General features: G+C 39.2%; 2 protein-coding genes across 6 annotated transcripts in view; both read left to right on the top strand.

Annotated features, from left to right (window-relative positions):
- scn1bb (sodium channel, voltage-gated, type I, beta b) lies at positions 1-8,680 on the top strand. 3 transcript variants are annotated; one of them, XM_026947306.3, is made up of 7 exons: positions 1-794; positions 1,248-1,438; positions 2,660-2,826; positions 3,651-3,888; positions 5,071-5,212; positions 6,381-6,452; positions 7,009-8,680. In XM_026947306.3, the coding sequence occupies exons 2-6, from the start codon at positions 1,357-1,359 to the stop codon at positions 6,445-6,447; spliced, it is 696 nt and encodes a 231-aa protein (XP_026803107.1). In that variant the 5' UTR covers positions 1-794; positions 1,248-1,356; the 3' UTR covers positions 6,448-6,452; positions 7,009-8,680. The 3 variants fall into 3 exon arrangements, with proteins under 3 accessions (XP_026803107.1, XP_026803108.1, XP_026803109.1); XM_026947307.3 differs by having other exon boundaries at positions 1-463; XM_026947308.3 differs by having other exon boundaries at positions 1-452.
- A 3,030-nt stretch (positions 8,681-11,710) lies between these two features.
- The window catches only part of syngap1a (synaptic Ras GTPase activating protein 1a), a 126,849-nt gene continuing 113,007 nt past the window's right edge, over positions 11,711-25,552 (top strand). Inside the window, exon 1 of one of the 3 annotated variants that reach the window (XM_034307383.2) lies at positions 11,711-12,193. In XM_034307383.2, the coding sequence (XP_034163274.2) occupies positions 12,172-12,193 (22 nt within the window). In that variant the 5' untranslated portion in view covers positions 11,711-12,171. The remainder of the gene's footprint in view (positions 12,194-25,552) is intronic. The other 2 variants (XM_053236700.1, XM_053236699.1) reach the window with 2 other exon arrangements.

A 25,552-nucleotide genomic window follows, 5' to 3' on the forward strand; every position in this document is an offset into this window, starting at 1 on the left:
GCACACACACACACAGAGAGAGAGAGAGAGAGAGAGAGAGAGATACACACGTACACGCGCACGATTTCTTTATTGCGCGCACATCATCTGTCCGCGCACCAAACGCAAACTAACAGCAGCCGGTGCTTTGCCTCCACGTAGTTAACAACTGCGTGATTTTCCGGAAGATTTTGTTTGTTTGTTTGTCTGTTACAGGCTTTCCATCCATCGACACACACGTATTCGTGCTGGAATCCTTGGTACAAAGGTCGTTTTGGTTTTAATGCGCGCAGTTAAGCATAGAAAACGACTTCACATTTCATGCGCACAGCCGGCAGCGAAGATTTTTTTGGCCAAAATGGTAAAAGGAGAAGATTAACAAATAAAAATAATAATTAAAAAAAAAAAAAAAAACAGAGACAGCAAAAGGCAGAAGGGCAACGAGAGGACAGCAGCGCCGGAAAACAGTAATGGTTGTGGTTAAGTGCGTCAGAACAGCTGTATGTGCATGTGAAATGAGAAGGATGAGCTAAAACGACTTGCGTTAAATGCAGACTGCTTGATTTGAGTGCAATAACATCATACACCAAAGCGCATGTTCCCATGTTCCCATGTTCCAGTATCACGTTCCTTATAGCAAGTTCCTTCTCACTCCTCCAGCTAGGGATGCTCTGAAAGATTTCAAGAAGCAGCAGAAATCCGTATATATCTGAATGCACGTAAATAAGCGTGTGCGTTCTCGTGATTAGGCAGATTTGTGTGCAGATGTGCACACGGTCCTTCCACATCCATCTCAGGATTGTTGATAGTCTCAGGTATTGCACTTAAGATTTTCTGAAATGATATGCAACCTGCTTACCACACAGTTATCCTAGACACACAGTTGAAGTCCATGTAATGATCTATTTTCTTATTAAAAGCTGCAGTAAAAGTGGGGAAAATATATTTTCAAAATATTAGCCAAAGAATTAAGCACTTTGGATGGAGCATGTGTGTTTGAAGGAAGCTTGAATGCACGACTTTTGCACACTTATATGCTGCTCTGAATTTTTACCTTCAAGTAACATTTTAGATTATGGAGTAAACTTGACTTGCACAGTCATGGATGCAAACCTAAGCAAGTCTTCCACCAATGTTCTTACAGCATGAATGCTTGGTTTGTTTGATATCAGCTCGTATATTGAATCAAGGTGCAAAGGCATTTGTTAGGCAAACTCTCTGAAAGAGTCTGAATAGGATTGGATGCCTTCTCGCTTCTAAAACTACAGCGCTGCTGAAATAAACTAGACGAAGCAAAGGTTCCTGTTTCCATACGCACAAGAAGACAGTGAAACAACAGATTCCTCTTGAGCATCCACCCCTATCTCTGCATCAAGGATGGTACAGACAGCACTCCACTTCCTGTCAGGCATGTCTGCCAGGTGTTTCCTGTTCCTGTGTGTGCTCTGTGCTCTCTGGGGTGAGTCGACATTTTCTTGCAGCGGTGTCTAGAAGATATAAAAGCAAAAGATCATCTATAGTAATGTCCACTACATAGTGCTTTTATATATCTTACACACAGCCTCATATACAGCAATCCACCTACCTAAGCATCCGTACTTGCCCCCATTGCTCATAGCTGTCTGTCATACTCCACCCTTATGAGAAAGCAGTACAAACAAACACTAGATGATCTCCTTCAGTGACATCAGAAGCTTAGATTGTCATGTAAAATCCATAGACACAATGATTTCTACAGCTTAATGACATGTAATCAGTTCTATGGGACCCTACTCAACTTGTAGACATTAATAACACAGATCTGCCATGAAAAAATCAAAACAGTGCTGCTAATGACTCTGCTTTAAACAAACTCCCTAAATGTTCAAATCCAATATGTTTATGTGTAATCCTGATCACAGTTTATGGTATTTTTTTAATGAATCAGGTATAATTTACTCTGATATCGTTAAGCTAAAGTTATTAGATTGAATACTGTTAAAAAACATAATTTATTATTGACTGGTGCTTTCGATCACAAGCTCCCCATTTTTGTTTTAGCTATTTGGTTGCATACTGAGTATAACTGTATTTATATTTAGTATTAAATGACATACTCAATTATAGTGACTTAGATAAACAGTAACAGTATGACAAGAATACAATCTGAATGGTAGTAGCATGATTGGTAGTAGGCAATAAATAGGTATATTAGAAAATGTGCAAAATACAGAACTATTGGTGCATTATATCATGCAAAAATACAAATCATTGACATCAGCATGATATACATTGAAGGAAAGCATGTAAAACAAAACAGAATTAGTGTGATATACCAGGTTATTGTCCATATATGCAAAAGTACGAAGGTAAAAGTACTGCCTAGAGCTATAAGTGCAGTATACCAGTGATAGTCTTAATACGGAATATTCACTAGGGATCAGTCCTATATCCATTTAAAAATATATACACTTGAATCTAATAAAGAGGTCACATCCAGTAAAACTTGTGTTTTTAAATAGCCTAAATAGTAGAGATAAATAATCAGGGTTATCATTTTATCATATCAGTGTAGCCCCACTATCTAGTGCTCTTCACGTTTTTTCCTCCCTGGTATCACGGCATTCATGTTCTGCATCAATGCACAGCTGTAGTTCTGTTTGAACGGTATATTTATCGATGGGCCCCGTGTGTGTTCCAGTCCCTCTGTGTAACGCAGCATGTGCAGAGGTGGACTCAGACACTGAGGCGGTAGCAGGGCAAGGCTTTAAACTGGGCTGCATTTCCTGCAAGATGAGAGGAGAGGTGGAGGCCAGCGCTATCGTCGACTGGTACTTCAGGGCTAAGGGAGAGACAGAGTTTGTACATGTGAGTTATCTGTGTGTATCTGTTTGTAAATGTGTGTATCAAAGAGAGAGACAGTGAGAAAAAACAAACACTACACTAAGTAAGGAAAATAATCAATAACAGGGTAGTGTGATGCATTCTGACTTTAATTTATTAATGAACAACACATCATACTTTTTCTCCATTTAGAGTTACTTTAATGTTGTGGAACATCTGCAGCACAAGGTGGTTTCAGCCGTCACTTATGTTATCAAAGCTTTAAACAGTCGTTCCCTCACCAGCCTCTTTTCTTCTCTCTCTTAAAGATAATAAGTTTTGATCTGTCCTGTCGCATAATGCTGACAGTGGAGACTCCTTCCATAAAGAAATGTTAACAACTATTATAAGTGTTTCTTCATTAAATAACAACACTTTTAAAATCCATTTATTAGCCTTTTATGTGCAGTGTGCACCATAAAAGTCCCTGTGCAAGCTGAAAAAAGTAAATCAAATGTTTATATGTGTGTTATATAATGTAGTATATAAAATTAATTGACACCTTCTGAACAATCAGATTTCAAATGTGTGTGATGTAAACCACATTAACCACAAATGCTTAATAGAGCTTTCACAGAAAATGAACACTGTTTCATTAACCACCATCTTAGATGACTACACAAGTGGTAACTATGGCTTATACACTCAGTAAAAAATGTTACTTGGGAAGTAATATATATATATATATATATATATATATATATATATATATATATATATATATATGTACTGCTGACACCACAAAGCTTTGGTAAACCTTTAAACACTGTAAACAAGTGTTTGACATGAAGATGTTGGTGTTTACATAGATCTATAACTATGATGGTGAGGTTTCCATCATAATTGACGATCGCTTCGATGACCGTGTGGACTGGAATGGCAGTAGAAAGACCACTGACCTGCAGGATGCCTCCATCTACATCCACAATGTGACCTTTAACGATTCGGGAGTGTACCGCTGCTTCTTCCGCCGAACCCTCTCCTATGCCTCCTATGAACATGAGACTACCGCCAGCAAAGTGGTGCACCTCACTGTGGTGGCCAAAGGTGCAGTATTTTACATAAAACCTACAGTATATGTTCAAATCCCAAAAACACTTTAATTCAGCTGCTGGGTGTCATTAATAATGGATACCTACTTGTATATAGTCCAAAGTGTAAATCAATTTTTTCCCAAAACATAAACTAGTAGCCTAATTTAAAGGAGCATGACCCTGACCAGGCAGTTTATAAGGATGAATGAAGGATTGCCGTACATTCATGTTAACATTCATGTTAATGGACATAGTATCTGTTTGTCCTGTAAGCTTCATATCTGACCACTCACACCCGCATGAAAGCAAAACCTCCCACTCTTACGACTATTTTTGTTGTATCCTGTGGGATCCCAGACCTGCTGCACACCGCTAGTGTGAAAAAAATTAATCTGTATCTATATTTGTACCCATTTAAATCACATTATCTGTCCATTCCGTGTAATTCATATTCGGTTACATCCCGACTGTAAACCATCCTTTGGCAGTCCTTTATCAGTTGATGAAGAAAGATTGAAACATTCATTAAGATTAATCGTTGTTGGCATATGCAGCACTGATATGTGGAGACTCTGCTTCTACCAAACATATGAACACCTAAATATAGACACATGCCAAATTTGTGCAGCATTAAACATAGGAACATTGATGTTGAAGTTTTAGTCCATTACACTGGTTTCTGACTGGTCTAGGAGTACAGCTGCTATATATATATATATATATATATATATATATATATATATATGTATATATACACACACACCACACACACACACACACACACACACATACATACATACAAACATATATATATATATGTTAAATTAATAATTGTCATAGACCACTGAAGCTGTTCTTTCCTCCACCATGATGGAAGGCTAACAAGTTGGAAACAATTTTTTATTGAATAAAATATTCCCTTGTAATTATTTGAATGCTTATGTCAGGAATTGGCTGAATGTATTTACAACGGCCGAGGCATTTACTTCTGCTTTAGAGGTTATAAAGGTTTAGACGAGGTTGTAGGAATTAATAGAATACAGTAGGGGAGTATAGCAGAAGAGTATGACACAGCAAAATAGCATGTTTACAGTAGGTTCCAACTGTGCTGATGTTGAGATTACTCTTCCTTATCCCAAATTACATGGGGCATGCAGTGTAATTCTCTCTTGCCTTCTCTGTCTTTCTTTCTTAGCGACGCGTGGCACGGCCTCCATCGTTTCGGAAGTAATGATGTACGTGTCAATCATAGGGCTGCAGCTGTGGCTGTTGGTGGAGATGATCTATTGCTACAGAAAGATTGCTGCGGCCGGTGATGAGGCCCTCAGAGCCAGCGCGTCAGTACCATGTTCACCATCTCTCATTAGATGCCTAAATTTCCCAACACTGCCAATGCTGCACTATAACACTTAATATTTTGATATACTTACTGACGTGTTGTATTCTAATAACTATTATAATCTTTTGTACCATGAATGATACCAGTTTCTGATAGGGTGACAGATGTGCATTAATTCCCTAAATTTGGACAGTTCCAGCCAAACATTTAATCATAATTCTAAATTGAATGCTTCTGTATCCATGTATCCATGACAGCAAACATACATAATGATTTTAGGCTAGGCTTAAATTAAGATATAGCACAAATTTTGTCAATTCCAACCCACTAGCTAGCTCTTCTATCACAATACAGCTACCAACCTGGGAGGATGAAGTCTAGCATGTTAAGCCAGTGCATCAGAGGAGAGTGTTAACTGCACTCTTGTGCATACGTGAGCTCACAAATGCCCATGCTTGGCTAGTTTCACACTGACTGATAGGGGAGAGACTAATGCCATCTCCCCCACCCAGAGAGCATGACCAGTTTTGCTCTTTTAGGAAGATGGCGTTGGCATTTTTGTGATTGTGACCTCTGGAGCACTTTTATGTTGCTGGTGCGATTATTATATTATTTCGTTTATTATTGCACTTCTAAATGAAAATACAAAACTTAAATAAAAAACGACATGGCACTTAACACCAGATTTAGTTTCTCATATAATATAATGAGATAGCAGGACTAAAGTTAGGATTAAGAGTAGGTAAGATAAAATAAATACAGTTAGCTAAATACAATAGTAAAGAGTTTTCATTTAGCTATTTATAAGCAAAACATACAAATCCTGAATATTTAAACTATGGTGAGTAGCTATAATATAAGCAAGATACTGCCCACTGAAGTACCTCAGTATTAGAAAACAGTGGCCTCAGCTTTGGGTTACAGTGTTCTTCACCTATGCCTTGTCTGTTATTTTCTTACACTTTGTTGAGTATTATTGCATACATATTGATTATTTTAATGCAGGAATGATAGCAGTCAGATTTCTCAGTTCCTCACTTTTATAGGAAAAACAAAACATTTCATAATCTCTGTAAGGAAATTAAAGGAGGTTATATCTTGTGCCACTTTAATATGATCTCATATTTAACCTGTAAGTGATCTCTTCTGTTTGTATGTGTATGCAGAGAGGAGTATTTAGCGATAGCATCGGAAAGCAAAGATAACTGCACAGGAGTGCAGGTGGCAGAATAACAGAGGTGGGTTCCATGCAATATTGCTGAATTCTGGGTTTCATGAACATTTTTCTGGACTCATAATCACTGAAATTTACACACAGCTGAAATTTACCTCAGAGAGAACTGTGCATTTGAAAGCTTTTTGAGAGCAGCATATTTGTTCTGCTTGAGACTGCTTCAGATAGACGGGGAAAGAAAAGCCGAGGTCAGAAGCGACTCAGAGTCATCTCTGTTTGTTGATGTAGTCCACTGGCTGGCTGTCAACAAGCCTAGACTAACTGACACAGCTGCCACCAGTAATCTCATGTCTAACTGGCATACTGTCATTTAAATTATTACGCAATTAATATCATAGCAGCTGACTGGTGTCAGTGTGTAATGCATGTAGACAGTTAATTAAAATCTTAGAGCTTTTTATGCAAACTTGAATTATAGTTGCACATTGAATTGTTATAAAATGTTCCAGATGTCTGTTACAAATTTGCAGCTTGTGGTAACTGTGAAAAGTAAATGGTAATGTACTGCTTAATTTATTTATTTTTGTTTGTTTCTAAATTCATGCTGAATCTGTTTTCAGGCTTTACCTGTGTTACCCACATGCGTCTCCGCATTCCTGTCTTCTGCCTCCTCCTGACATCATCACAGATATCCAGTTGGATTTTCCCCATTTTTGTACTTCTTACCCAATCTCCTAATCCAAGTCCTACCATGTTCGTGCACTGTTTTGTGGTAGATTTGATCCAATTCTTCTAGTTTAGCATGAAGGGCCTCTTGGATGAGTTTAAAAGAGTATTAGATCAGTATGCAGTTCAGGATCAGGAAATGATTATTGGCAGAACAAAACCCTCCAGTTTGCATGAGTGTAATAATAGGGCATGATTATAGTCTCTCAAGTATATTGCACCTTATACATATGCTTTGATATACAAACAAAATTAAATGCATTACCTACCTAATGTATATATTAGGGTTGCCACCCGTTGTAACACCCAGACAGTCTGGTTTTAACTGTTATTTGTCCATGGTTTTTTTGCAGTGCTCTCAAAACAACAATAAAATCCTACTGGTCAGTTTTTATTACTTCCTGCTCCTACCTGTCCTGGGAGCTTTAGGCCAATTTAGTCATTTAGCATAATTTTCTTTGAAAAAGGGAATTATGCTAAATGACAAAATTGGCCTAAAATTTCCAGATTTTAAAAACAGTCATAAAGAGAGCTACAACAAGTAATAGCGTTTGTCTAAAATGAAGAAGCACAAAATTGGCCAAGGAAAAAAAAAACCTGAAAAAGAAGCCAAATGTCACAGATCCTTGTCATAGCAGAAATCTGCCTTCGCTTTAATTTCAGAATGTCATTAAACTGACTTCTACAAGCTTGATTTGAAGAACCAACCACTGCTGATAATGGCAAGGTCGAATACAGAGTACAGCTGGAAGAACCATTGGGGTGAGTCTAAAGGAATTTTGACCTAAAATGCATGCTGTGGCATCGGGGTGTCCAGTTTTTGGCATGTTGGAAAAGGTGGCAACCCTAGTATGTATTCCTGCACTGGCAATAGTGAAAAAATAAGCAATAGTCCAATGTTGCACTAGGGGTCAGTAAGGAGCAGTGAATTACGCACAGTCTCGCTCATTTTCAGGGCAATATTAACTGTGGTGTACTTACACCATGCAGTGCTATTGGTGCATGCGCTAGCCTACATTGATATGCCAGAAGAACAGTCAGCTATACTGTGAGTTTGAGCCATTCTGTTCCTGGCACTCAATGCTGGAGCTACTTAAATTATACATATAAACTCTTAAAATGTGATGCAGCTGCTTTCAGCCAACACACAAAATGTAGTTCCTATGGGGCATTGTGTGCTTACTTGTTCAAACAAGTAAGAATTTAATTTTTAAGTTTAGACATTACTCATAATGTTCCTTATTAATGACTACTGAATACAAATTAGTGAATGTAATAAATCAATGAGAATTTGGTATCACCTCCTGCTAATGCAATGCAATATAAGCAAATAGTTTTAGGGCTCAAGATTATGCACTTTAGTTTCTTCGGTGAATGCATGATCAATCAGCAATTAAGTAACGCAAATACTGTGTATTAGACTCTTATAACCTACTTCTGCTATAATACTCAACATATTTTTCTGATAAAATATAATGTATCAGTGCAAAATGAAGAAGGTATGAACTGTGAAGGAAACACTTATGACTGAGTATGTTTGGGGGTCTTATGAAAATTAAATTATTGAATAAATAAAACATTTGTGTTTTTTTTTATTTAAAGAAGCTTGTTTAAGGAGGAATAGTGTGTAATATAAACATGGCTTCTGAGTGGCACAGGTTCTCTTTCACCCCTAACCACAGGGGCAGTGAGAATCATCTGGATGTCTTGTTGTTAATGTGTACAGGCATAATGACATAATGTTTGAAATAGCCCTGTTACAGAGCCAAATTTCCTATCATTTTCTTACCTCATACACACTGGACTACATACCACATATGAGGCTAGCTGGTTATCACAGCTTGTGGTGGTTACGGCTCTGGACTGCTAACCCGATGGCTGATGGAACTCCGGTTCAACCAAGCTGTGTCTATTGGGCCTTTGAGCAAGGCCTTTAACCCTCATCTGCTCAACTGTAAATCACAGTCAACGAAAGCTCCACCCACAAGTGCTGTGATGGCTCAGTGGTTAAAGGCTCAAGCCCCAGCCGTGCTAGGCTACCACTGTCAGGCCCTGGAGCAAGGCCCTTACCCCTCTCTGCTCCAGAGGCACCGTATGTATCATAGCTGACCCTGTACTCTGACCTCAACAAGCTGGTATATGTAAAGAAAAGAGTTTCATTGTACTGTGATAGTAATAGCTTTCTTCTTTTTCTTATACACTTCTGAGTTTTTCTGACATGCAACCTGTACTCGAGTGCACACCAAATAACTGAAGCCTGGTCTTTGTCCAAGTGAACCAATGTTCATTTTATTACTAGTGGGAGTACAGGTTTATGCAAAACAATTAAGTGAAAGAGACTACGCGATTGTATTAGTTCAGTAAAGCTGGTTAACATTCATCTTATTGGCACTAATAACATTTAAATGGATTGTGGAAGCTGTCACTATCGGTTCTGTGCCCCCTGCCCAAATTTGCTCCATTTGCAACATTACTGAGAATGGTGCACACCAGCTGTTGTACAGTCTCAGTGAAATTCAGCATATAACTTTGTATTAACACTATAAAATAAAGACAGTCTCTCACTGCAGAACAAAATATATTCATTTCTAGAGCCCACATAGAGCACACATCAATGCACTTGCATGTGTTTTCCTTTATAAATATGTTTTAAAAAAGCGTATATAGAAATGACCTTAATCTATGGGTAATATTTGCACACTAATAACTGGGAGTTGACAGTATTCTATCTTTTCTCTCATTGCATGGATTGCAGAGAAAAACAACTATCAGTGAGAACCAATAAGAAATTTCTATCAAAACAAAATACCTAGGCATGCAAACAAATTGGTGTGCTTGAAAATTGTTGCAGTGTGAAACCAGCTGAACTAAATGAAAAGATACAAGGTCGTAAAAACATCTAACTGGTACAGACAATCTAGGTAAGGACAAGAAGACAACAGACTCTTACTTCTACTTTGCTCTCAGATGTTCGCTCGTATCATGGCTTAAATGTAAGGAGAATTCCTCAGAAAATGAATTTAAAGGGAAGACATATACAGGAAGCCCCTTACTGTGAACACTAGTTTGTCTTCCAGAGCTCTGTGCCAATGTGTCCATTTGAACCAACCAATGCATGACTGAACACAGCATGATGACTACAGATCCAGCAACAGACTTTACGCATTTCTCAGCAATGTGGAATTCACCAGACATTCAGAATTTTCTAAGTATATTTAATAGAAGAATGAGATCAAGACATATGGCCTACTTGCCAACCTGGGGAGCTCATGCTCAAAATAAAGCGTCTGTCTGCACAACTATTTTTGTGTTTCACATTTGCAAAAAGTAAATTAATGAATGAATAAATAAATAAATAAATAAATAAATAAATAAATAAATAAATAAATAAATAAACAAACAAACAAACAAACAAACTCTGATGCCCTCCCAAGAACCACAAGTATTTTTACCTTTTACATATGAAAATCACTGGGCTGAATGAACCACTTCAGAGTTCATTTGTGTCTGTGTGGAAATGCAATATACAAAACTATTATTATTATTATTATTATTATTAATAATTTAAAAAAAACATAGTGGAACCTTAATTTTTTATATTATTATATATTATTATAGTGGCAAAATGTCTTTTCTCCAATCGCCAATAAAACTGCATTATGTTCCATTTCTGCAGGGAGGAGAAGCGTAGTTCTAGTGTAATATCTAAAATCTTTTTTTTTTTTAATTTTGACGATTCAAGTATTATTATTATTATTATTATTATTATTATTATTATTCATCCATTCACTCAAGGCACCATGCACACGCACATCCATCTACTGCCATGTTTTTGGGAGGTGTGAGGGAACCGGAGAACCTGGAGGAAACCCGCAGGGACATGGGGAGAACATGCAAAGAAACTCCACACAGAAAATAAGCTGAGCTCAGAATCAAACCTGGGACCATCCATCTATCTATCTATCTATCCATCTATCTATCTATCTATCTATCTGCATTTTCTTTTAGCAAAGTTGTTACAAAAAAATCAGGATAATTTTTTATTATTCTTAATAATAATAATAATAATAATAATAATATGGATAGTTCTCTCTCTCTCTCTCTCTCTGTGTGTGTGTGTGTGTGTGTGTCTCACTGGCGGGGGAAGTGAAAGCATACTACTGTAATCAGCTTACATGATCATAGCACGCTCGTTCGCCGTGAGCGCGCCTGAGTGTGACACTGCGCGTGCCCGCGCACGACTGATATATATGTATATATATATATATATATATATATATATATATATATATAGAGAGAGAGAGAGAGAGAGAGAGAGAGAGAGACTAAAGTGTGTGTGTGTGTGTGTGTGTGTGTGAGAGAGAGAGAGAGAGAGAGAGAGTGAGAGAGACATGAGTTGAAGCAGCTACGAGGAGTTTAATATCCTTCATCTGCTCAAAGTCATTTAGATCAGTATCCGGGTAGCGCAATAATTCACGCGCGCGCCTCTCATACCCCCCCAATCTCTCTCTCTCTCTCTCTCTCTCTCTCTCTGTGTCTCTCTCATTCTCTCTCTCTCTCTCTCTCTCTGTGTCTCTCTCATTCTCTCTCTCTCTCTCATTCTCTCTCTCTCTCTCTGTGCCCCCCTCTCTATCTCTCCGTCTCTCTCTCTCTCCGTGCCCCCTCTCTATCTCTCTCTCTCTCCCTCTCTCTCTCCCTCTTCCTCTCTCTGTCTATCTCTCCGTCTCTCTCTCTGTGCCCCCTCTCTCTCTCCCTCTGTCTCTCTCTCTCTCTCTCTCTCTCTCTCTCTCCTTCACTTTACTGCTCGCGCGCATCGCAATTATACTACATTTAGTAGTTGGGCATCTTCCCCCACTCCTCCGCCGACAGTATGGATTAAACTGAGGTGTATTTGGTCGCCATAGCTTAGCCACTCCGCGGACATGGGCATCTCTACCGGCCGCCTACATCCTCACACGGCGAGCCGCTGTGGCTTCTTCTAGCCCGGATGAGGCTGGTTACAAAGTACCGTCAGATTAGCCGGTGAGGCGGGTGCGCGCGTTCGATGCCGTTGGATCATGTCCTATGTGTCTTCACAAGGTAAGAGCTAAAATAACATATTTAGGCCTGTTAGTGCTCTTTTCACAGCGATCTCCTTTCCTTTCCGCGTCTCCCCCCTGCTGAGCCGGGCTTCGGGAAGCTCGCAGCGTTGCGTAATTCGCGGATAATCTGTGTTTAAGGGAAAACAGCTACTGCGTCTCTAAGGCTGTAGTTTTATAGAAATGCTTTTGTGCTTCTGCTAGAAATCGCTTCCATGACGACGGTTGTTATGCGACGGCTGCTACAGTGAAGCGGCTCGAATCAGCCGTTACCTGTTGGCGGATCATTAAAGCACTTTACAACACTTACACACAGATACCTGTCTGTACCACTGGATTTCGGGACATTTTAAAACACAAAAACAAACAGACGTATGAAGTTTAGTCCGTGTTTTCACTTTAACTTTCATCCAATAACCGAATCAACGGAATGCGCCGAGCGACGAGCAGACCGGAGCTGCGCGTGACGGCGTGACGCGGTTGTTCCGCGCCGATGCAGCTGTGTGCTCCAAGGCCAAACCGGTTTATTTATAGCACGCGAAACGACCCCAGGAGTGTGTGTGTGTGTGTGTGTGTGTGTGTGTGAGTGTGTGTGTGTGTGGTAGTGGTGGGCACAGGAGCACACACCGATGAGATGCCTGCGCTAGGAGAGAGTAACAGGACCACTTCAGTTTAAATGGCGAGGTCATTTTTCTGTGCTCACACACACACTCACACTCACACACACTCATGCAGACACACACTCACACACACACTCACACTCACACACACTCATACAGACACACACTCACACACACTCACTCATACACTCATACACACTCATACAGACACACACTCACACACACTCCATCACTCACTCACTCACTCATACACACTCATACAGACACACACTCACACACACTCCATCACTCACTCACTCACTTATACACACTCATACAGACACACACTCACACACACTCCATCACTCACTCACTCACACACTCATACACTTATACACACTCATACAGACACACACTCACACACACTCCATCACTCACTCACTCACTCATACACACTCATACACTTATACACACTCATACAGACACACACTCACACACACTCCATCACTCACTCACTCACACACTCATACACTTATACACACTCATACAGACACACACTCACACACACTCCATCACTCACTCACTCACACACTCATACACTCATACACACTCATACAGACACACACTCACACACACACTCACACTCATACACACTCATACAGACACACACTCACACACACTCACTCACTCACTCATACACTCATACACACTCATACAGACACACACTCACACACACTCCATCACTCACTCACTCATACACACTCATACACTTATACACACTCATACAGACACACACTCACACACACTCCATCACTCACTCACTCACACACTCATACACTCATACACACTCATACAGACACACACTCACACACACACTCACACTCATACACACTCATACAGACACACACTCACACACACTCACTCACTCACTCATACACTCATACACACTCATACAGACACACACTCACACACACTCACACTCATACACACTCATACACTCATACACACTCATACAGACACACACTCACACACACACACACGCACTCATACACTCACACACACTCATACACTCACACACACACCCGCACTCACACACTCATATACACACTCATACACTCACACACACACTCATACACTCACACACACACACGCACTCATACACTCACACACACTCACACACACAGACACACACACACTCATACACACACACTCACACTCATACACACTCATACAGACACACACTCACACACTCACTCACTCACTCACACACACACACACTCATACACTCACACACACTCATACAATCACACACACACGCACTCATACACTCACACACACTCATACAGACACACACTCACTCACACACACACACACACTCATGCACACTCATACACTCACATACACACACTCACACTCACACACTCACATACACACGTACACACACACACTCACACTCACACACTCATATACACACACACTCATACATTCACACACACACACACACTCACACACACATACACTCACACGCTCACATACACACACACACACACACATACACTCACTCACACACTCATACACTCACACACACTCACTCATACTCACACACTCACACACAGTCACACACTCACTCACTCCCTTACACAGTCATTCACTCACTAACACACTCACTCACCCCCTTACACACTCACTCACACACACACTCACTCACCCCCTTACACACTCACACACACACTCACTCCCTTACACACTCACACACTCACTCACTCATTCACTCACACACTCACACACACACAGTCCCTCACTCACTAATACACACACTCACTCCCTTACACACACACACACACTCACTCACTCCCTTACACACTCACACACTCACTCACTCTTACTCACACAGTCTCACTCACTCACACACTCACTCCCTTACACACACACACACACACACTCACTCCCTTACACACTCACACACTCACTCACTCTCACTCACACAGTCTCACTCACTCACTCACTCACTCACACACTCACTCACTCATTCACTCAGTCACTCCACAGGATAATGGACAGAGAGAAAAAATCTAATCCATATAACCCTGATGATTGTACTCACTCTTGTGCCTTCAATGATAACGCACACTCAACACTAGTACAGATACTTTTAAAGGTGCAGAAGTTGAATTTTCTTTTACTCCTTACTCGTACAAATAACCTGGAAGATATGTAAAACATGATTTTAAAAAAAGTGTTAAGCCGAGGCATTAGCAAAAGTTTATTAAGTCGCTGAGAAACCCGTTTGGAAAACGGACCTCTGGTCCAGAATACTCGCTTGTGTTTGGATATCACTGATTTTATAGACACTATACGGACCATCCAAGATCCTGGGAGAGGAGCTTCGTGAACATGGGTGGGAATCATTCACCTGTCGAGCCCAACTAACTGTTACAGACTTAATCTTAAAAAAAAAAGACTAATCTTAACTAATGCACCTTTAAGAATTCCATTTTCATATCAAAAATGTGTCTTTTCTACACCAGGAGTCAGGAGTCGTCAGCTGGTGAACTGCAGTCTGAACCCAGGAAAAGTATTTCACCAGATCGAACCGAGTACTCGAAAAAATATACCAGACGAGCCGATAAACGTATGAAAAAGACTTGCTGTAGATCAGCGACTCAAGTTTTCTAAACAGTTTGTTTCTGTAGCAGATCCTCTGTTGCAGCAAATCACACATTTATGTAAATTATTTAGCTGAAGGCATCTCATCAGACCAGAGACTAGCTACAAGGCTTAAGACATTAAATCAGCGAGAAGAGAGTTTTCACAGAGTTTCATGATTTTTTTTATGTTATTTACCCTCTCTGATATGATTAACAAGTTGCCAACATCTTGTTTAAAAAAATGGACTGCAAAAACATAGTGTTTAAAGATAAGTGGACAGAGAGGTATGGATTGATATGCTGTGTCCCAATTCACCTACTATCCATCCTAAATAGTATCTGAGATTAGATTTAGTGTGTCCCAAATTGTAGTATGATGAAATGAGTATCCCAAAGGTACTATTACCCACAGCTCCTTGCGCGAAGGAGGAGGAGTTTTGTGACCGTTTGCGTCGCTGAATTCAAACAATGGCGGACGAGTGTAACATCGGTGATGCATCTTCAGTATTTAAGTATAAAAACTTCGATGTTAAGCAATGACCAAAGTTTTAAAAGCTGAAATGCAACGAGGAGTTTGTTTATGGTGACAGTGTGCGTAACTTGGCAACAACGTTACATGACATGTTAGCATGTTCAAGTACTTGCATACATACTCAAAAGTATGTACTTTTTCTTCCCAAAAGAGTACATACTTTTAGTGTATAGTATACATAGGCCAATTGGGATGCACTAAATATCTCGATGTCAAATTCAAAACATGTGTCTCATCTGTTCAGAGTCCATGACACTAGTCCAAAGTGGAATAACTTGAAGCCCTAATATGAATCTAAATATAACCACTTCAAATTGTCTTATTCATATCCATAAGCTAATCATTAATTGTTAAGCATTAAAATGTAACTGTTGTTGCCATTCTGTCATGTTATCTGCTTATTCTGACTTTTGTAAGTAAAGAATTTCCCCTAAAATATGACATCTACCAATCGGTAACAGCTAACGTTTTCTCTGAGACACATGAAGCTGGCATCTCTTCAAACCACTCCTCAGGACAGCCATATTATTGTCATTGACATTTTTTTCCATTGTCCTCACTGAAAATGGACAGATGATAGAAAATGTCTATATTGAGCATGCACAGATTGCACAATCTACCGGAGCTAGAAAGTTAACACCATTTCTGGCTGCCTCGTTAACTGAAACACTCTGATGCTAAGTTAATTTATGACTCTTTTTTTTTTTTTTTTTTTTTGCGATCAACTTCACTGTGAACTGAAAACAGGAAGTATGACAAGATATAGTGTATGTTAAGGAAATTGAACAATGTAATGTTTATTAAGGTATCGAATCATACAAACTACCGACTTTTTAGCCAAAGTAGCATGAGACAATGTTTTCTGATAGGGCAAGAAGAAGATCGATAAATACGATCATAAATGTATGATACGACTAGAAAAACTGATAAGGTCAATACACGGTGGTTAATAAGCATGGTTCAGTGAGGTACATCACGCTTCCAATGTTTCTTACACTCCCACAAACAGATGATTACAAATCAAAATATTGCCGTCATGAAACACAGGTTATGTCATGATGCCAACAGTGTAGTGTAATGTAAAGAGTTTCCATACTTTAGAGAAGGTTGTTTTCTGTGGTTTTTCTAACGTCCTCAGTCATATCTATCAAATTAAAGTGGCACTGTGGGCCACGGTGTGCTTCATAACACAGTCCAGCTAATCGGTAATGAAAATCAACTATTATTGATTTATTGATTTTTTGATTTTTTTTTTATCAATTTTGTTAAATTGGTTGTTTCAACTTTACAGTAAATTTCAATTTATCAGGGCAACTAAAACATTGCACTGGGTAAACACATTAGAGCTTTCAGTTGCCTGGTGGGCTAGCTAATGAATTTATGATTTGTCCACGTCATAAATTGGCATCAGTGTTTTGGTATGTTCAAAAATTCCTCCATTCATGCTACAAAAATAAGAGCATGGCATTTTTGTGAAATTGATCATTTTTCACTTCCTGGTCCTGTCTCCACCCCCTTGTGTTTTCATCCAAAATGTACCCAGCTGTTTCTATTTAGTTCCTAATTAGAATGACAATTTATACCTTCATATATTTTTCTCTTGTTGAGAAGTTCATGTTAATGTGCATCTTCGAGCTGGTTTCCTATGGTTCCTTATTTCCGTTGTTCCATTTCCAAGCTCCCCAGCATTAGTCTGACTTCCTCATTTTGACCCTTGCACCTGGTTCTCCCATTTCTGAGTATGGATTATCCTAGGTTGCTTCTGTATATTTCGACGCATGTTACGGACTGTGATGATGATTTCTGCTTTGCCTTCAATAAACACGTCGACTAAACACATTTGCATCCTACCACTTCTACACAAACATTACAAGTTGTATGCTTTGGTGGTTGTATAGCCAAAACAGACATTATGGGTTTTGAGATATATTCTTATTAATGCAGACTTGGCCTTAGAAAAAAGGATTCTATAAGGGTTGCTCTTTGAACACACACACACACACACACACACACACACACACATATATATATATATATATATATATATATATATATATATATATATATATATATATATATATATATATATATATATAGAAGAAGCTAAAATGGAATTATTTTTCACTTGAACACAATTTCCCTGTCATAGTCTCAGAAAAACAGGTACCAAAATGTACTGTTCGTTTATATAAAATGCTTGTTACTTAGGTGGTACCTTTAGTTAAAGAACAGTAAAATGTTCCTCTGAAAGACATTTAAGATACAAAACCTTGGGAAGCAAAAATGTACCTGTGGTGTGAGTGACAGTGAGTGGTTTCCTTGGCTGGAACATACTGTAAGACAGAGATTTCACACTCCAGCTGGAGCCATTTGTCCCACATGATCGCTCTCCAGGTGGAAGATTTGGCAAGTCTACGGCCACTTTACATCCTTCCTTACATCCTACCTTCAGCCAGAATTAGAGAAATCTGAAACCAATATACCAATGTGGAAAAATGACAGTAAGCGCATATCAATCACAGACATTATGCCAATTTTGGGGAAATACAGCATGAGCATTAGATATGGTTGTTAGAATTTTAATAATGTTTAGCCCAGACAAGTTATAAATCTTAATTGTAGCTTCTTAGGGTGTCACAGTGGTAGTGTTGCTGCCTCACAGCTCCAATGTCCTGGGTTTGATTCTAAGCTCGGGCTGCTGTCTGTGTGGAGTTTCTCATGTTGGTTTACTTTGGGTATGTGGTTTCCTCCCACTGTCCAAAAACATGGGGATTGGCTACATGAATATGAATGTGTGTGTGCATTGTGACCTGTGACAGACTGGCATCCCATCCAGGGCTTATTCTACAACCTTGGGCCCAGTGTTCCCAGCATCCACTGTGACCCTGACCAGGATAAAGCACTGACTAGAAATGAATGAATGTAGCTACTTAGCCCACAATACAGCTGCTATGGACATGACTGACTCTTATGTCACATTTGGCCCAGCTATCTGCATCTTTAGAAAAAAGTACTAAACTGTATGCTTTTCACTGGGTTGGTATCCTCCAGTCTATGCAATTTATATCTTTAGTTACCTGATTGTAAAGACATATCATTACAGAGCATCATCAAAGCCTATAATTGGACCTTGAGGGTACATTTACACTGCTTGTACCTGTACAGAACCTGACAGTGTGGGTGGCTTCAGGTCTCCAGAAAAGGAGCACTTCTGTCAATGTTCTGGCTTACAGCCAAAGCCACACACTGCTGAACGAAATTGTATTTCAGAATACTACTACAGGGATCCTGGTCATGTCATACAGCAGAACAACATGAAGGTAGCATCCTGGTACATTTATTTCTGAGTGGTTCTAGGGCTTTGTGGGATGTCGAATGTATGAATGAGTCCATATGGGCCTCAAGTGCACTTCAGTCCATGCATATGATGGCTTTTTGGATGAGGTATCATGTGACACACGTGCCTTGGAAAATTACATGTCGAAGAACTTGCGATGCAGATTTTGAAACAGACGAGACAAGGAATTTTTCAAGACTACCTCAACCGCAACAGAAACAATGACCCAGCCACTGTATGTGTCATCAGCAAGAAAAAACCCCAGATACACAAAAAGAACAGACATGAAAAGAACGATTAAACTAGTAAGCAGACAGAGAGGGATCAGTGTGTCCTTCCAAAGATTATAACTTCACAAAGTACAGAGGAAAGTTCCAGACTATTTATAGCATGTTTAGACACAGGTGTCCAATATTCTGGAAGATGATATTACAGTATGAAATTAGTTTTGGCTCTTTGAATAGGTTCTACTGCAAAGCAAGGCCCTGTGTTCAACAATACACTACGCCAAATGTTCCAAGACATTAAAAATGCTGATTTTGTGAATGAACGATCATCAAGCGAAACTATCAGCAGAACTGAATTGGCAAGTGCTTGCTGTATCAATGGGACATTAGATTAGAAGTGTATTGAGACACGTTTAATGTTGTATTAAAAGATATTTATACTTGGATTATTTGTCTTATCCAATTTTACCAGCTATGAATTCTTTGAATGATCTAGCAATCTAGCAGTCTGGGAAGGTGAAAGCTAACATGCTTCCCACATGCAACATCACAGGGCAGCTGAATATGCTTGGAGGAGAGTGCTAACTGTCCCATGTAGCCCTCTCTGCAGAAACAAAAGTCGAACCCTGTGTTTCAGGTTGATTAAGTGTGCAGACTTTTGGTTCTGCAGCAAGGACTATGACATATAGTCAACTGTCCTATTGCTTTTACATGCACAAAAATGCAACTTTCGATTGGCTAGCTTTGCTCTGATTGACAGGTAGAGAAGATGGCTGTCCTTCAGATTCAGCAAGCAAGGCATTTATGTTCCTTGGACTACCTTCCACAGATACCCACAATACCATGAAGGCATTTGGTGTACACAATTATTGCCTAGCTTTTCTGTTTTCATGTGACATTCTGAGGAATAAAACACTTGAGGTTGCTAAAGGAAAAATAATCAACGCTATGGTAATTTGATGCAGCCTGATATTGAAGTTGATTTTCCTATAACAGCACATCTCAAAGTGTTTTATTCCCCTTATATAACAGCAATTTGTCACTCTTACCACCTCTTGTTATACTTTTTATTCATTTGAAGTTACATTAATGGTGCTTAAATGCAACATTATCATCCTGTTATTGCTTATATTATATCAGCTATAAACTGTTGTTCACAAATCCTTTCTTTTTTTCTCTTTCTTGATGTTAATAAGACAAAAAAAAAATGCAGGATAACCTTATGTGCAGGATAAAGTCATGTGATGTGTTGCATTACTAAAAATATTTCTCATCCCTAGCAATCGTGTCCACAAAGGTTTTTAAACTTTCTTTATCCTGTTAGTTCAGTGAACAGAATTAGGGCATTTCTTTCACCAAGAAAGTCCCATGCGATGCTGTGAACAGATTTGGGTCACAATGAGGAAAGATGGCTGTCTATTTGTTTCCTTTCATATGGTGGAGTATATAGTGGTGCTGATGATTTGAAGTGTATCAATATTGATATCAATATTGTGTTGAATATCAATATGAGGTATATCATATACATGCAGTGTTCTTAACTCCAGTCGTGGAGACTCCCTGCTCTTCACAGTGTGAAGCTTTTCCCTACTCTCAACACACCTGGTCCATCTCGCGACTTAATTATTAACTGATCTGTTAGAGCAGGTGTGTGAGCAGTAGGGAAGAGTTTAATCTGTGCAGGTCCCCAGGACTGGCATTAAGAACCCCTGATATAAATAATATTCATGACATGCAGTGGTCATTATTTTATATGATTAAGGGAGTGGTCATACTGAAGGTTTATCACACTATGTTCTTTGCTGGGTAAGAAAGAAATAGGTAGTTATGAGCGCTCCTGGTGTCATGAGGTTTTGAAGGGAATCTAAGTTAGTGCAATTTTCCATGTCTTTTCACATTCAAGGGGCTTATTCACAAGCAACTTTTATTCATTTTCAGTCTGACCATCTCTTCAAAGTTGCATGTGTTTTTCATTTTTTCAGTTTGATCTCCTTCTCATCAAGATCCAAGCCGTGTTATCTCCTCATATACACTCAATAGTCCTTTAACATTTACAGGTACTTTAACTGTATTGAATAATATGCGTGTAAAGTGTGTGCATTCTTTGCCATTATTTTAATGACCTTAGGGCACATAAAAGAAATGTAATTTATTTTTCACAGTGCAGTGCACTGCCAAGAACAATCCTTCCAGAACACTGATCTAATGTGCGCTCATATTTCATCCCTCTGGTAGCACATCATTTGCATGTGTTCATTAACTTTTAATAGTCTTAGATACTGTATCGAACTCTTTGGCTGTTATCCTATCCTGAAAATCATGTTAGTGTTGCTATTTATACAGGAAATGGATTAAAGAGTTACACAACACTGAAAATTATAGAATAACGTCAATGCCCTATCCGTGTCTGTGAGAGACTCACTGTGGGCTTGCAGTCCATGATGGCTGAAGCTTTGTACTAAATTATAATTTTTAAATATACTGCGGTGTGAATAGGTCAGCGATCTTACCAAGCTGAATGCACAACAAACTGTAACCTAACCAACTGTAAGTGTGCAACAGTCATGTTGTGGCCCAGAAAGTGCCATTTTTAACATCTTTTGTATTTGTGTGTTTTCTCGTTGGATGTCAAAGGTCTTTCTTCGTACCATCACCAAGGTGATACCATCATTTTGTTCACCAGATGAGAGTTCTAGGAAAAAATATTCAACTGAAGAATGTTTTAGTAATGTAGCATTTTTAATACTGTTCTTTAAACCCAGCACCATCACCTACCCCGCCTTGGGGGACTATAAAGACTTTCTTAGCAATATATAATGTTACATTTTTATGGATTACTAAAGCCACTCCTAAGAGAAAGAGAAAAAAATTCTTGAGAGAGAGACATTATTGAGAGAGGGAGAGAAAAAAAAGAAGAAAAGAAAAGCAAGAAAAAATATTAATAAAAATTAAAAGATAAATAGCTTTACACACACACACATATGTACATATATGTACACACACACACACACACACACACATATATATATATATATATATGTGTGTGTGTGTGTGTGTGTGTGTGTGTGTATATATATATATATATATATATATAGAGAGAGAGAGAGAGAGAGAGAGAGTTCGCCAGATGATTATAATACATTATTATTATGCAAGAGAAAGAATAAGGGGAAAAAAAGAAATATGTAAAGTTAGGTTTCTGTGGACTATTAATGCCTCCTAAAAGAGGGAGAGATAAACAGAAAGCAAGAAAAAGAAAGCAAGAATAAGGCAAAAAACTTACTATATATTTGTTAGCAATATATGTATAAAATCATATTTCATAGATTATTAAAGCCAAAGCCTAAGAGAGGGAGTGAAAAAAAGAGAAGGAAGTAATAATAATAATAATAAATTAATAATTAAATTAAAATTCTAGCGTGAAAGAATACTGAGCAGGAAGAAATCTATAAATAAATACAGTATCCTGATAATATTTTAAACCGTGATAAAGGTTTAGGCAGGTTTTGTGAATTGAAATGGAATAAGTGACACATGTCTAGACACCACCATAGATAATTTACCTGCTTAGAAATTGCCTTTTTAAAGTGTGAAGAATGCAGAAGTGTTTTTTTTATAGACCAAGCGGGAAAGAGTAAACAGGCAGAAGGCTCAAACTGACACCCACAGGATCTTTAGCTCCTTTGTTGCCGTAAATTGGTGCTTGATGGGTTTGAACATCAACAGCACTAATGACAACTGCACTCATAAAGAAACCCTAAAGTGGAAGCATGGACTTGGCACACACTCATTCACTACCTCATTGTCTTCCACACAAATTCAGACACACACTTAAATGTTATTTTTATAACTGTGTGGTCAATCCTTGCTCTAATCCGGAAATATGAATACAAATGAGATATAGTAGATTACTGAGCAGCGTATGTTGTGGTGTAATTTGAAATCAGTCAGCTTGTGCTTTTAAATGGCGGTTAAAAAAAAAAAAACTCCCAACCCAGTATGTCATAAGATTGTTCCCTGGTGTGCCCTCAGTCTAGCATTTAGCTAATAGTGAATGTTCCTGCATGAGTGCATTGCCAATCCAGCAAATTGTATCATTAAAATTTTGCTGAACCCATTTGGAGCAAAAACATATATATTCAAAGCAGATAGTTACTTCTGCTGTAGCACAACAGACAGTGTTATGGTTTCATTGTTCTCTATTTTACAAACCCTCACCTTATCAACTGCCACTTAGAGCATCTAATGCAGAGTGTACACTACATTACTTCTCAAATTCTCAGAAGTGCTGACACTTTTACACTACATGACTTTAATCACTTGCGACATGGACGTAAGAATGTGCACACTGTACAAGTGCTCGCAGACGAGGGTCACCACTGCATAAGTGCTCACAGGGAGGGTCACACACTACACACATGCTCATAGACGAGGGTCACACACTACACACATGCTCAGAGACAAGGGTTACACACAACACCAGTGCTCACAGACGAGACGAGGGTCACACACTGCATAAGTGCTCACAGGGAGGGTCACACACTACACACATGCTCGCATATGAGGGTCGCACACTACAAAAGTGCTCACAGACGAGGATCATACATTAAAAAAGTGCTCACAGACAAGGGTCACACACTACACACATGCTCACAGACAAGGGTCACACACTACACACATGCTCACAGACAAGGGTCACACACTACACACATGCTCGCATATGAGGGTCGCACACTACAAAAGTGCTCACAGACGAGGATCATACACTAAAAAAGTGCTCACAGACAAGGGTCACACACTACACACATGCTCACAGACAAGGGTCACACACTACACACATGCTCACAGACAAGGGTCACACACTACACACATGCTCGCAGACAAGGGTTACACACAACACCAGTGCTCACAGACGAGACGAGGGTCACACACTGCATAAGTGCTCACAGGGAGGGTCATACACTAAACACATGCTCACAGACAAGGGTCGCACACAACACCAGTGCTCACAGACAAGGGTCACACACTACACAAGTGCTCACAGATGAGGGTCACACACTACACACATGCTCGCAGATGAGTTTCACACACTACACACATGCTCGCAGATGAGGGTCACACACTACACACATGCTCGCAGATGAGGGTCATACACTAAAAAGTGCTCACAGACAAGGGTCACACACTACACACATGCTCACAGACAATGCCCAAATCCCTCTTTCTAATGAAAATGAATATGAGGGCTGTCTATCATGTGCCCTTGCAACTTTGTCACCAGAAACAAGAAAAAAGAGAAATAAAAGAGAAATGTGGAGGTAGGATGGATCAAGATGCAGGCAGTGAAGATTGTCTGTTCTGCAAAGAGATCTGGAGTTATAGTATCTATTTGTATACTATGCATCTCCAGGAATCATACCATAATCGTTTTTATTTTTGTTGTTCCTAACAACAGTTTGGGTACAACATGCCAAATAATTTGTAACAGAAACAATCAGATTGTGTTTAAATTTTGCCCTCGCCCTGCCACACAAATAGACGAATGATGAACTGGATTCAGGGATCTGCTGCGCATGACAGCAGATGAATTAAATTTTCTCTCGTACTCTCATTGGCTGTTTTTCGGCACTGTTCTTGCAACTAGTCACAGAAGGATTCCCACTATGCAATTCATCTCTGAGAAAATCAAACATGCTTGAAAATATTGGCACCTCAGTGGTGCCTGAGAAAAATGTGTGTCCCTGAACCATTCACACTTCACAAGTGAGCGTTGCCGGAGTGCACAGCAACTGGAAGGGTGTAGTCACTGATTGGGAAATCAGGGCTAAAATTGTGTAGTGTAGGCTTTAGATCTAGCCAAAATATATCTGAAAAATGAGCTGAATGAATTTTAAACGAGTCCACATCTGCTTTGCAGGTGTGTCAGCATCATGAGATCAGATGAAGGTGGTGTTTTGCAGTGAAGTGTTCTTGATGTTGCCCACTGCATGTGCTTAGACTCATATTAATTTGCAAAG

Source organism: Pangasianodon hypophthalmus, chromosome 9 (assembly GCF_027358585.1).
Source record: "Pangasianodon hypophthalmus isolate fPanHyp1 chromosome 9, fPanHyp1.pri, whole genome shotgun sequence".
Taxonomy (NCBI): domain Eukaryota; kingdom Metazoa; phylum Chordata; class Actinopteri; order Siluriformes; family Pangasiidae; genus Pangasianodon; species Pangasianodon hypophthalmus.